At 36.2% G+C, this 15,612-nt stretch overlaps 1 protein-coding gene across 2 annotated transcripts in view; it reads right to left on the bottom strand.

Annotated features, from left to right (window-relative positions):
• The window catches only part of PAK2 (p21 (RAC1) activated kinase 2), an 85,004-nt gene that overhangs the window by 30,317 nt on the left and 39,075 nt on the right, over positions 1 to 15,612 (bottom strand). For both annotated transcript variants that reach the window (XM_081234790.1, XM_081234789.1), the window contains exon 2: positions 7,689 to 7,896. In XM_081234790.1, the coding sequence (XP_081090916.1) occupies positions 7,689 to 7,875 (187 nt within the window). In that variant the 5' untranslated portion in view covers positions 7,876 to 7,896. The remainder of the gene's footprint in view (positions 1 to 7,688; positions 7,897 to 15,612) is intronic.

A 15,612-nucleotide genomic window follows, 5' to 3' on the forward strand; every position in this document is an offset into this window, starting at 1 on the left:
AAAAATCAGCCATTGTTTAAAGTTTTCTATTTGTGTTTTTTAAAATAATTTTTATTGGAGTATAGCTGATTTACAATGTTATGTTAGTTTCAGGTGTACAGCAAAGTGAATCAGTTATACATATACATGTATCCACTCTTTTTTAGATTCTTTTCCCATATAGGTCATTACAGAGTACTGAGTAGAGTTCCCTGTGCTATACAGTAGGTCCTTATTGTAAGTATTGTTTTCTAAATGTCTCTTCTTCCCCTCCTTTAGAGACTTGTTATACTTACATTAGTCTGCAGAAACTAATTAAAAAAATGCTAAAAAAAAAAAGAATAAGGAGACTCTCAGATTTAATTCTCCTCAAATAAATATAAATATCTTTTTGTTCTTTTGTTCTCCCAGAGGATGGAGTTATATTTGCATGCCTATGGGATAAAGGAGGGGCCCTGAGGGCCTTCAACACATCCTATATAAATATTCAACTAATTCCCCCTTTGCAGCCTATGTATTACACACAACCACACACACACACACACACACACACACACACACACTTGTGTACCTCTAAATCCTGAGCCTCTGAGATTTTTACAAGGGAAGTTGGTCACTTCTCATAAACATTCCCCTCTGTAAACACTTAGGATATGTCTTCCTCTGTTCTGCTTAGTCAGTTACCATCCTCCACCACTTCACTCTTCCAAATATGTATTGAAATCTCCTGTATACTACTGTCTCCTCTCCCGCTCTCTTTGTCCTTGTGATAGAAAAAATAATTCTTTTTTTACTGTTACTTTGGTTGTGTCTGGGGAGGGAGAGTAAATAGAGGCATGTTTAACCATTAGATTCTCCTAATAGGCTATGGTAGGAGGGCAGCACACATTGGTCATGGAAAGGAGCAGAGGGAAATGCAACTGATAAGCCTAATATAAACTTGGCTACCTTTACTGAAATGCACACTTACATCTCTCATAAACAATCTTTCATATTCCATTAGACTGTGAATAACCTGAAGTCATGCCCTCTACTTTCTCTATTATGTCCCTTGACTTCTAACTTGGTATGCTGCATACAGGAGGAAATATTTATTAACCAACTATAAACTAGTAGTTGACGACTCTTTATACGGCTCTGAACTGCTGACAGAAAAACATACAATTTCATGCACTATAAAGAAGTATTTGTTTCTTCTTTTTATAAAATCTGCTCAGTATCCACTTCTGATATGTACATAGTTGGGAAAGATGCAATTTTCTTTCTTCTTTTTTTTTTTTTTTTTTGTGGTACACGGGCCTCTCACTGTTGTGGCCTCTCCCGTTGCGGAGCACAGGCTCCAGACGCACAGGCTCAGCGACCATGGCTCACGGGCCTAGCCGCTCCGCGGCATGTGGGATCTTCCCAGATCGGGGCACGAAACCATGTCCCCTGCATCGGCAGGCGGACTCTCAACCACTGAGCCACCAGGGAAGCCTGCCATTTTCTTATATGACCCTGATTACAGATGACTGGTCCAAGGTAGGCATCTAATTCAAGCCATGTCAGCCATTATTCTCTCTATTATTCTCTCTTCTCTGCTTTCACACCACACTTGACCATACTCAGCTCCACGAATGTGCTACGATCCCTCCCGTACCTGGGCCACTGAAACTCTTTTCTAGGCACAGAACATACTTTTTAACTGTCAAAATCCTCCTATTTTCACTTACTCATCCTTCAGCTCTAATATCCCTTCTTTAGGAAGCCTTCCCAGATATTACAGACATCTTACTCTATCCCTATTATCATTTTTCACAGTTTGTAATTATATGTTGCAGTCTTTTATTAGTGCATGAGGGCAGGGATATCATCTGCCTTGCTGATCATGGAATCTCTGATGACTCACAGAGTGCAAAAGATACATAATTAGCAGGGATATGAAAAAGATTTGTTCAGTCAAGTTGTTATAAAAGGTACAATTTCTAATGTTCTTAATTTTTGCAGTGACATGAAAACCAATAATGAATAACTGAAGATACTCTGGAGTCTTTTTTTTTTAATGAAAATATTAGCTGTCTGTTTAGTAATAAGGATAGCAATAAGGGATGTAAATTTGAGCAGAACAAAATTAATATCTCTAGATGAGGCTTTACATTAGAGTTGGCAAAGATCTTAGGGTCACTGTAATTTTTTTAAATAAAAATACAATTTTTTCCCTTTTATCCTTCTGTTTAAAGGTGATAGACCAAGCACATATTGTAGCTCTCCCCTTCTACACCAAACCTCTTTATTCACCATGGAACAAAATCTGTGAGGAATGCCCAAAGATGAAAAGCAATTAGGATAAAACTAGAGAGAGAAACAGCAGCTCAGGATGTAGACAGGAGAATGAAATTGCAGATGGATTTCTGTATTCATACAAGCATGAATGTGCATACACATTCACATTCCTAACCCTCATGGTTCAGGCCCTGTCAGAGGTGTTAGCTCCCAGAAAGGAACTTTAAGTGTGGGAGGTTGGGTTGGAAAGGGAGAAGAGCCCCAGGAACAGGAGGAATCAAAGAGCACCCCACCCTCCAAACATCTTCTTCTCTCTCAGTCTAAGTGAAAATTATGCACTCCTAAATATCTCCCTCCAAGTAGATGACAGAGACTCTGCAGATGTTCTACTCTCAACTACAAAGCTGAATGCAGTTCTCCCCAACTTGCCCTACAAATTCAAGGCAATTCTGATCAAAGCATCAACAGTTTTTTTAAAAAAAGTACATGATAAGCAAAGTCCAAAATTTATACAAAAGAGCAACGGGTCAAAAGATCCTGAAGAACCACATGGTACCAGATTTGCTCTATCAGTATTAAGAATTATAAGCTAAAACAATTAAGGCAGTCTTGTATTAGTGTAGGTACAGAGAAATGAGCCAATGCAATAAAAGAGAAAACACAGAAACAGATCCTGGCATACATGGAAACCTGATGGATAATGGCTAATACTGTAGGTTAGTGGGGAAATGATAAAAGTTTCAATAAATGGTCTGGGACACTGGTTTAAAAAAAAAAGTGAAAATGAATCTCTCTTTACAAATACACAAAAACCAAATCCAGATAGTTCAAAGGTTTAAACTGTAAAAGCCAAATTATAAAACTTTTAGAAAAACCTAAGAAAATATCACCTCTAGTTTGGCAAAAAGTTCTTAAAACACAAAAAGCTCAAACTTTACATAAAGGAAAGAAACTGATCAATTCAACTACACCAAAATTAATAACTTCTATTCATCAAAAGATACCACTGAAAGGGTGAAAAAGCATACTGCCACCTGGAAATCTATATTTAATAACACATAGCTGACAAAGGATTAGTATATAGACTATAAGGAATGTTTAAGGAAAAAGAACTCAACAGAAAACTGGACTAAAAAACAGGTATGTCACAGAAAACACAAATGAATAGTAAATTAATATATGGAAAGACACTCAATTTCCCAAGTCATCAGGGAAATCCAAATTAAAACCACAATGAGATACCATTTCACACCTCCCAAATTGGCAAAAATTAAAATCCCATAATACAAGAATTGGCAAGGATGTTCAGCAATAAAACATTTGTGTTCTGTGGGTGAGAATGAACATTAAAAAAAAAACTTTAGAAAGTAATTTGATAAACCTAGTCAAGTCAAACATGGGAATACCCTGTAACCCAGCAATTTTACTCCAAGTATATAACTGAGAGCAACCTTTTAATCTTTGGCCAGGACCCACATCAATACATTTTACATCCTGACACACACACAACTGAAATAAAAGTTTCATGAAACTTTTGTAATAACTCTATTTATACTGTGTGCAATAACTCTATTTATACTCCATTTCATTTAGTGTCATCCACTATATAGATTTCATAACTCACTGCTGCAGTGGTTCTTAATATTATATGCACATTAGAATCCCCTGAGGTATTAAAAAAATTAAAAGCAAAACTAAAACTGATGCCCAGGTAAGCTCCTGAAGACTGATTCAATTGGCCTGTGATGGAGCTTGGACACAGATTTATTTAATTAAGCTTCCCAAGAGATTCTAATAAGCAATTAGAATCAAAACGACCTGATGTCTCAAAAGCATTGCCCTAGAAAAATACTTCCACATGTCCACCTAGAGATATGTTCAAAATTACCCATAGTAGCATTGTTCATGAAAATAATCCAAATGTCTATAGATCGGAGACCAGGTAAATAAACTGCCATCTATTTATACAGTGTACTAGTATACAGCAATGAAAATGTACTACAGCTACATATATCAACATTAGCAGTAAAAAAGAACTACAGCTATATATATCAACATAAATCTCAAAAACATGAGGTTGAGTGAAAATATACATCCTGAAAATATGCATATAGTGTAGTATGATTCCATTTATAAAATGTTCCCAAATAGGCAAACCCAAACCATATATTATTTGGGGATATTATGTCATAAGATTATAATAAAAAGCAAGAAATAAAAAATGCAAAATTCAGGATGGTAGATATTGTCGGGGGAGGAGAAGGAGGAAGAGGAGGGGTAGGATGGGGTGTGGCCGATGGGGACTTCAGGGCATACTGGTAAAATTCTATGTTGGGTGGTGGGTACAAGGGTGTTTATTAAAATATATACATTATGTATATTATACTCTTTTGTGTATGATGTCACCACAAAACTAAAAACTTAAAGCAAAATTCTATTTATGTAAAGTTCTAAAACAGGCTGAACTGATCAAAGGTGAAAAATCAGACAAAAGTTTCCCAAAGGTGGGGGAGGAGTAGACTGTTTGGGACACAATGTGAAAGAGTTTTCCAGGGAGATGGAAGTGGTACATAATGTGATAGGGGGATAATGACTATGGCTTACACAGGTCTGTCCATTTGTCAAAACCGTAGTTAATTTTCATGCATTTCAATATATGTAATTTTAACCAAAAAAGTAAGTGGAGAAAGAATGATGATTGTTGAAGCTGGGTTACAAGGTTCATTAGACTGTTACACTTTGTATAGTTTGACATTTTCTATTTTTTAGAGAAAGGAAAAAAGAAATTGGATAAGAAAGGCAAAGCTTTTTTTTTTTTTTTTTTTTTTTTTTTTTTGCGGTACGCGGGCCTCTCACTGTTGTGGCCTCTCCCGTTGCGGAGCAAAGGCTCCAGACGCGCAGGCTCAGCGGCCATGGCTCACGGGCCCAGCCGCTCCACAGCATGTGGGATCCTCCCGGACCGGGGCACGAACCCGTGTCCCCTGCATCGGCAGGTGGACTCTCAACCACTGCGCCACCAGGGAAGCCCAGCTTTTTTTTTTTTTTAAAGAGCTTGTAAAGTTTTAAGATTAGCACTAAAAAGTTATTAAATCTTGAATATAATAAGCACAAGAAAACAAAAGACTTCAGAAATCACCAAAAAAAATTGAATGGATGTTAATTACAGACCTCAAAAGCTGATAAACCTGAAGGCAATCAGAGCCTTCCCTAGGACCCCCAGGTACCCTCACCCTCCCTTTGTTAGCGGGGGACCTTGAATTAGTTACCACTGGTAAGTATTAATATTTCTAGGAGAAAAGAAAAGAAAGGGGAGTTAATGAAGGAGGGTAAAACTGGAAGATTCTCAGTGTGATCAGAGAGATAGGCATGCTCTGCTACATTTATGTAAATGCGTGTTCAATTTGCTCACAAACCCCACCACCCTACCATTTACCCAAAGTGCTGGACTGTCCACACTTTCTCCCTCATTTAGTGCTCCTCTCTTCCCCTTTCCAAGGCTGTCCCCAAGTACATGTTTTTATCCTATCTTGAGCATTCTCCTACCCCAATTTTGCATTCTGCTCTCCATAGGCAAGTAATATCAACCCTTTGAGCAATTTCTTCTGGTACTAACCACCATAAATTTTTTTCTAACCTCCGCAATTATAAATACTGTGTTTACACTGCCATTTTTAGGTTTTCTTACTTTAAATACACTGATTTACAACTATGGAAGATTACAATTTAGTGCTCTCCAACACATCCACTTTTTCTGCCTCCTTCCCATGCATACTTTTTGGTTCATTTCCTGATTTCCCCCTTTATCTTTTATTTAATCCAATCTAAGTAGATACACTTTTCATTCCCAAACATGTCAAATACACATGCTACCACTTCTGTTAAATAAACTTAAAAAACATATATTCAAGAGTGGCCCCCGCTTGCTGCAACTTGAGAAAGCCCTTGCACACATTCGAAGACCCAACACAACCAAAAATAAATAAATAAATAAATTTAAAAAAAAAAAAAAAAACATATATTCATGAGGCTTTTCAGTTACAACCTCACATGAAATCTTAAAAATAAGAGGAAAATTAGAAATAAGAGATATACACCAAAATGAACAGTTTTTGAACTGCTCAATGGTTACATCCTGCTGGCATATCTAAATTCTCTAAGACTTGATTCTCTATTAACTATATTACCTCATTCCAATTTTCATTGATTATGTATTTTCAACTCTCAAATTGAATGTGTATTTATTATTATGTACAAAGCACTGTTTTCTTCCTCTAGGGTTTACCTCTCCATGTAAACTTAGACATATATAAGCGGAAAAATATCTTTACCTCTACTTACATCTAGTACTAGCCGTCAGAGCCATACTGTCATGCTTAATATAATAAAACAAACTAATCCCTTTTATTCTAAAATCCATTACAGTCCGTAATCCCTTATCCAATTCTAAAATCCATAAAGCTCTGAAAACCAAAAGTTATTTCTTTAGGTTTGGCACCAAAACAAATTTAGTGAATTCAACTTATGTGAGACTATTTATAGTCTTTATTCTACTTTGTGTGACTAGACCAGTGGTTCTTAACTGGAGGCAATTTGCCCCACAGGGGAATCTGGCAATGTCTGGAGACATTTTCAGGTGTCACAACTGGGTAGGAGGTGCTACTTACTAACATCTAGCAGGTAAAAGCTAGAAATGGTGCTTAACATCCTATAGTGCACAGGACAGATCCCTGCAACAAGGCATTATTTGGCCCCCAAATGTCTATCTTACTGAGGCTGAGAAACACTGGACTAGACTCTTGTTTATGGAAGATCCATTTATGTGTTGACTACTGAGTGTTGCCTCAGATGAATTTGAGGTATTATAGAATACATGATAAAAAGACAGCATTACTACTACTCAAAAGTCAGAAAAACTCTTAATTCCAAGCCACAGTTGGCTCCTGAGATTTCAGACAGGAGACTGCAGACTTTATACTTCCATTCTTCTAATAGCAAGTCTTTCTCAAATATCACGAATCTCATTAATGTTAGGAAGCCATGAACTGTGGCCCAAGCCTTAGAAAATGAAGGAGGGGAGTACAGAAATTCACTGGACATAACAAATAGAATGAGCAACAACTTTTGTTTTATTCTTTTCCATTACAGTTTAAAATAAACTAGCCTTCCTATTTTTTTCTTTTGTTGGCTGCACCGCACGGCTTGCGGGATCTCAGTTCCCACCAGGGACTGAATCCGCACCCTCAGCAGTGAAAGGACAGAGTCCTAACCACTGGACCACCAGGGAATTTCCAAACTAGCCTTTCTAATAGTGCCTATATACCACCATCAATTGTATGTTTACTGTTCTCACCAAAAGATATCAGCTTATTATACTTTAATTAAAAAGATATCAAAACCAATAACATAAAATAATAACTGTGACTCTTGAAACCACAGTAGCTATTTACCTTTCTCTGTGCTTGAGAATATAGAGATGATTTTATTCCTGGGCTTTTTTTCCTCTGGAACAGAGGGCAAAGGTTTTAAACTGTGATTGGCTGACAAAGGGTCTTTGCCTCCAGTGCTAAAAATGGTACTGCTCATTCGCACAGGGGGTGCTGGAGGCTTGTCTTCCAGTTCTCCGTTATCAGACATGATTCAGAATTACGATATGGCCTGAAACAGAAAGGCAAAAACATACAGTTAACAACAAGGTAAAAAATAGTATGGACAAGCACAAAATAGTATTAATTACCTCCCCAACTTCAAATTAGAAAATGTTACCCATTTAAAGCTGTAAAACTTAAGAGATGAAATTAGTTGCAATATAGGCAATCTCCCCTGACAAAGTTGGTAAATGGCTAGCTGAGGGAACCTTTGAAAAGTCATATCCCATTAAGAGGACTATGATAATTTTGGGGAAGCAAGATGACACTAACATATCAGAGTATATCCACCTATTCAACTGATTCTAAGAGTAAATGTTCCAATGAACAGACAACATAGAGTCTTAAAAAAATAATTTGAAGAGGAAGACAAGACTATGTCCTGACCAGCCAATAATAGGATATATGTCTCTGATAGGTCTACTTCTAGAGCAGAGATAGGATGCTTGCTACTAAAAATATAAACCAATAGCCTCCAAACTGATTCCATGCTTGCTAGCTTTGTCATTACAACTTAACCTCAATATGAACTTTCGTAAAGGATAGGAACGTGCCACTGATACAATATTTGGTTTCTCTGAAAATCTGACCATCTAACTACATATGTTAGTCCCTTCAAGTCTGGGAACACTGACAAAAGTAAATCCAGAGTTTGGCCAAATCCCAAGGTTCTGTCATCCTGTGATGCCCTGTCCAGGCCGTCAAGTTACCCTCCTTATCCACATGGCTAATTCAGCAGAAATGTCAACCTTGTTTATATATATGTACACATATCTATTTTATGTCTTAAAAAAAAGTAGATTACACACATTTAAAATCAGCAGTGAAGGAGAGGGGATGCCTAACTTATAGATGAGCTCTGATACAAAAGTATATATGTTAGGAAATAATACCTCACTAAACAAGATTTTGATTGTTAATTAGATCCTGATTTGATTGTAACATTATTTAATACATGTAAGTGAACAAAACTTTGTATATGTACAATGAAAAGAATGCAACTGTTGTAAGATAAAATTAATAATAATTTAAAAGATTTTTATTTAGTCTGAATGCTAGTACCTGAAGAATAGTAGGTGGTTGCTAGACAGTGAGGGGAATGGGATATGACTTTGGGGGAATGAAAATATTCTGGAATTAGACATTGGTAACAGTTGCACAACCTTGTGAATATATTAAAACCACTGAACTGTTAAATTTCAGCTATGTGAATTATATCTGAATTTAAAATAGGAATTAATAATATTTACCTCATAAAGATTAAATGAGTTAATAATTGAAGGCTGCTACTATTACTATAATGATATTATTATTTATAAGATTCTATGCTAGAAGTTGGAGAAAAGAGGACTTAATTCTTCTCCAAGAGTTCATAAACTACTGGGAAAGACCAGCACATACATATTTAAGTTAGGTTATGCCCTTTATCAACAGTTGTTCTCAACACATGCATATTAAAAGCCACTTTGTTTCTTCAAAGCAGCAGTTCGCAAAACATTTTGGCCTCAAGACCACTTCACACTCTTAAAAATTACTGAGGGGCCTCCCTGGTGGCGCAGTGGTTGAGAGTCCGCCTGCCGATGCAGGGGATACGGGTTCGTGCCCCGGTCTGGGAGGATCCCATATGCCGCGGAGCGGCTGGGCCCGTGAGCCGTGGCCGCTGGGCCTGCGCGTCCGGAGCCTGTGCTCCGCAACGGGAGAGGCCACAACAGTGAGAGGCCCGCATACCACAAAAAGAAAAAAAAAAAAAAAAAAAAAAAATTACTGAGGATCTCAATTTTTGTTTACGTGCATTCTATATTCACTATAAGAAATTAAAATAAGTTACTTAAGTATTTACTTCATTAAACCCATTACATTACAATGTTATTCATAAATAACATTTTTATGAAAAATAACATTTTACAAAACAGAATATAGTGACAAGAGTGGCATTAGTTTACTTTTCTGCATATCTTTTAAATGTCTGGCTTAGTAGAAGACAGTTGGATTCTCATATCTGCTTCTGCATTCAATTTACTGTGTTATGTTTTGCTTGAAGTATATGAAGAAAATCTGGTCTTACACAGATATGTAGCTGGAAAAGGGATAGCTTTTTAAAATAGCTTTCAGATAATTGTGGATATTCTTTTTTGATACTACACCAAACTCAACCTTCATAAGGTTAGCTATGGACTCTGAAACCACAGCAATAATTTTTTTGTACTCTGTTACATTAAATCCATTGATTTCTCTTGCACTCTGAATGGATCTTTTACCCATGAATGAATTTTGTAATGTCATGAATTGATTATCTGGAAAGTACTGGCTCACTCAATTATTAAGATATTCCAATGTTGACACTTCATTATACAATAAAAATAAAATCACATTCATTTAATATCACCACTGATCTCATCAGAAAAGTCTAGGTATTGGGAACCTGTCAAACTCAAGAAAGTGAATACAAGTTTTCTAAAACTCTAATTTTCATTTGAAAATTTAAATTATCAATTAACAACAAATTCTGTCACTTCATTCATTTTCGAGAAAATGTCTGCCAAATACCTAAGTCTGAACAACCAGAGTTGTTCAGTGGGCCAGTCGTTCTTTCAAATAAAAATGGTGTTCCAGGAAATGGGGCCTTTTTAAGCTCAATCATATAAGTGGTTTTCTGTAAGACAACCATTTCATACTTCATAAGTACCTTATGAGTACTTCCCATTTTGCTATACAAAATACTTTAAAAGTAAACTCAGAAGTAGAGATATAATAAGATTAGTAATTTTATTGTTTCAAGTACATTCTTTTTTTTTTTTTTTTTTTGCGGTACGCGGGCCTCTCACTGTTGTGGCCTCTCCCGTCGCGGAGCACAGGCTCCGGACGTGCAGGCTCAGCGGCCACGTTAAGTGAAACTGGCTTTTAAAAAAAAACTACAAGAACATAGCTATTGCCTTGAATGAGTTGTATTAAAGTACAGTCAGTTTTACCCACCACTGCTTTTGCATCATCAATGCAAATGTCAACACAGTGTAAAAAGGCAAAGAACACCTTAGTATTATTATGAAAAATAGGTTTTGACTCACAGACCCCAAGGGTACCACAGACCACTCTTTGAGAACTGCTGCTTTAGAGTTTACCCCAGCTCCATACTTCACCCTCATAGTCCCAATTTTTTCTGATGTGCTACTAGGCAGCAGAAGACCCATATTTATTTCCTCCTATACTCTACAGAACACATTTTTGACACAGGAAAAGGTAAAAGGTAATCAATGGCTAGATTTCCAAGCTGGGGCACGAAAACCTAATCAAATCTTGAAAATGGTTCAAAATCTATACATATGTCATAATAATTACTACACTGTTTTTTTGTAACAAAAACCAGAAAATGTCAGCCAGAGACCGTCATTTATATGAAAAATAACACCACCAAATTCTAAAGCAAACAACACTAACAAGGCAACTTTCAGAACACAGCCTTTCCTTATACTCTGGTTATTCAAAAAAATTTCTTTACTACTTTATTTTAATATACTGTGCAGTAATTTTTAAAGTTTTCTGCACAAATTCAGTCCAATAAAACTAAAGAGGAGCTAATACGTTATTTGTTTCAGAACTTTCTTCTTTATCTATATTATAAAGTTAAATCAGCTATGTCTCAAGGAAATCCCAATTAACACGACGCACCCAATTAGGCAACACGTCTAAACAAAATTTAAATTTTATAGGTCACAGATGTCCCTAATGATATTACTCAAAATGACAAATACGATGGCAATAATTCTAAGTAATATGCCTCATAAGTGATTAGATGGTAGTAAATAAAAGCATGACCCTTGATAAAACATTGATGACTCTGCCACTAGCTAAGCTGAGGACTTGATCCCTTCATCTCATGATTTCTCTAATGAATCTGTCTTCAGCTGCTATTCAAAGGAAGAGGTCAGAAGAAGCCCTAACTAGCTTCCCAAAGAGTATCTATACATTCAGCTTTTGTTTAGAGAAAGAAGTTAAAATTGGTTGACTAAAAATAACACATGATAACACTCTCCCTGGCTATACGTTCCTCAGCAGCTACTGCCATTTAGGGCCATTTACTACCAAATCAATCTGATCTCACATGAGTGCACATAAATATTATACTTTATGTTCCCCCAATATATCAAAGACTTTCCTGGCCTAAATCATCTTTGGGTATACATTTCTCCATTCTTAAATTTTCTTTATCCTTTTCTCTACCCAACCAAATGCTCAGTAAAAATTATTTCATATGTAAGGTCATGCCTGTCTGTCCCTGTTCAAAAAGACCCCTCACATCCTCTGAATGCAAGTTACACAGGAATATAAATCCAGAGAGTATTAAAGTTAGAATGGAATTCATTTGGTCCATCTTCCTTATTTTATTTGTGAAGAATCTGACTCACCAAAATGTAAGCAGTTTGCCTGAAGTCACACAAATCTAATTATTAACAGAACTAAGACCAGAATCCAAGTTTACTAACAACCCCTCATCTCATATTTTTCTAATTATATTAACATATCAGACCATTCTTTGGCAATGAATTACAACTGTGCATCATTAATTATTATTTTTTAAGTGCGTTCCTGCCCAAGACTTCAAGCAATTCAAAAGCAGGGATTATACAGTGTCTTCAATAAGTGGTGCTGGGAAAACTGGACAGCTACATGTAAAAGAATGAAATTAGAACATTCTCAAACACAATACACAAAAATACACTCAAAATGGATTAAGATCTAAATGTAAGACCAGGTACTATAGAACTCTTAGAGGAAAACATAGGCAGAACACTCTTTCACATAAATTGCAGTAGTATCTTTTTGGATCCACCTCCTAGAGTAATGAAAATAAAAGCAAAATTAAACAAATGGGACCTAATTAAATTTAAAAGCTTTTGCACAGCAAAGGAAACCATAAACAAAACAAAAAGACAACCTACAGATGGGAGAAAATATTTGCAAATGACGCAACTGACAAGGGCTTCATCTCCTAAATGTATAAACAGCCCATGCAGCTCAGTATCTAAAAAACAAACAACCCAATCAAAAAATGGGCAGAGGAATTCCCTGGCAGTCCTGTGGTTAGGACTCTGCACTTGCATTGCAGGGGGCACAGGTCTGATCCCTGCTTGGGGAACTAAGATCCTGCAAGCCGCATGGCGCTGCCAAAAGAAAAAGAAAAAGAAAAAACAGGCAGATCTAAATAGACAGTTCTCCAAAGAAGATGCACAGATGATCAAGAGGCACATGAAAAGACGCTCAAGGGACTTCCCTGGTGGTCCAGTGGCTAAGACTCCAAGCTCCCAATGCAGGAGGCCCGGGTTCTATCCCAGTTTGGGGAACTAGATCCCACATGCCTCAACTAAAGATCCCACAAGTGGCAACGAAGATCCCATGTGCCTCAAATAAGACCCAATGCAGTCAAATAAATAAATAAATATTAAAAAAGAAAAAAAGATGCTCAACATGGCTAATTATTAGAAAAATGCAAATCAGAATTACAATGAAGTATCACCTCACACCAGTCAGAATGGCCATGATCAAAAAGCCTACAAACAATAAGTGCTGGAGAGGGTGTGGAGAAAAGGGAACCCTCATACACTGTTGGTGGGAATGTAAATGGTACAGCCAGTATGGAGAACAGTACAGAGGTCCCTTAAAAAACTAAAAATAGAACTACCATATGATCCAGCAATCCCACTCCTGGGCATATATCTGGAGAAAACCATGGTTCAAAAGGATACATGTACCCCAATGTTCACTGCAGCACTGTTTTCTATAGCCAAGAAAGGGAAGCAACCTAAATGTCCATCAACAGATGAATAAAGAAAATGTGGTATATGTATACAATGGAATATTACTCAGCCACTAAAAGGAATGAAATAATGCCATTTGCAGCAACATGGGTGGAGCTGGAGATTACCATTACTAAATGAAGTAAGTCAGAGAAAGACAAATATCATATGATATCACTTATATTTGAATCTAAAAAATAATACAAATGAACTTTTTTTACAAAACAGACACAGACTCACAGAAATAGAAAACAAACTTATGGTTACCAATGGGGAAAGGTGGGGAAGAGGGATAAGTTAAGAGTTTAGGATTAACATATACACACTACTATATAAAAATAGATAATCAACAAAGACCTAATGTATAGCATAGGGAACTTTACTCAATAGTCTGTAATAACCGAAATGGAAAAAGAATCTGAAAAAGGATGGATATATGTATACGTATAACTGTATCACTTTGCTATATACCTGAAATTAACACAACACTGTAAATCAACTATACTCCAATATAAAATAATTTTTTTTAAAAAAGCAGGGATTATACTACTACTGCTGCTGCTACTACTACTATTATACCATATTACTATTCCCTTTAACACAAATCCTTCCATGTATCAGACAATAATGTTTACTGACTTACAGTAAGTAGTACACTCTGTCCCCAGATGAAATATTATTTTTCCTCAACTTTCTTGTATCAAACAGCATTTCACTAGACAACACATAAACTACCCTATATTAACAAAAATATCTTTGGAAAGATTTATACTTTCCCCCTAATAGCCAATTCATAGCCTTAGTCTTCAACTTTTCCATAAGGCAGTGTATTTTTTTCTTTATTGTTTCTACTGACAGGGTCAAATGGCTAAGAAGCACCAAATGAAGATGTGATAAGGTTCTTTACATCTTATATTTTAGGAGAAACAACAAAGAATATAAAAACAATTCATTATAAAATACTGATTTACCAATGTTTTGCTCCACCATTACACAAAAATGTTTTATAAAAAAGGGCAAAATGATAAGGAACGCCTCTCTCCAAATCCTTTCACTTTTTGCTACTTTTCAGTGAAAAACAAGTAGGCGAAACAAAAAGCATGCCCAAAACACACTGTACTCTTCTAACAGGACCATTGTTTAATTGTGACACAACTCAAAGACAAACAATTCCTCAATTGTCTACTGAAGGAGATGAGGGGAAGCTAAATACACAACAGAAATGAAAAAAGGAGCGGTGTCTGGAACCAGTCAGTCCAACTAGGAGAAATTACTAAATTTATTATAATTCACTCAGATCATCTATGGTACTCCAAATACAAACCACATACTACTGAAAAACATGATTTTAATAGCATAATTTTGCTTTATATTTTTTACTTACCTTTTATATAAATACCAAACAAACCTTAATTTTTTTAGTACCTTACGAATATAATAATACAACACTATAAGACATCAAACAATCTCTCAATAAACTCTAAGAGTCCCAACATCACTGACCCTGAGTCTCTCCAAAAAAGCTTCAAATGCCTTTGAGAGCAAAAGCATTAATGAAAATATCCCAAATCACCTTAAATGGATGGACAACACACACTATGAAAGGAAAGTTCACAAATCAGAAAGGAGTGTTTTCATTTGGTGGCAATGGCCATAACATCAGGTCTATCAGTAGCAAAGCCTATCAGTAGCAAGGTAGAAAACAACTGGGGCACTGGTAAAGAATAAAGGAAAATAAAAAGAAACTGTGCTTCAAACTCAAATAAAGGATAATGGAACAAATCCTTAAATATGCATGGATAAGCTAGTTAAGATGAAAGGGGTGTTTCCATATGGTGCAAAGCAAAGTGAAACCAGGAACAAGAGAGTAAACAATTTACTAATCCAGGTATTCTCAAGGGACTTCTGACTAAAGTTCTACTACCATGGCTGCG

This window comes from Mesoplodon bidens, assembly GCF_964165515.1.
Source record: "Mesoplodon bidens genome assembly, chromosome: 5".
In the NCBI taxonomy this organism is placed as follows: Eukaryota; Metazoa; Chordata; class Mammalia; order Artiodactyla; family Ziphiidae; genus Mesoplodon; species Mesoplodon bidens.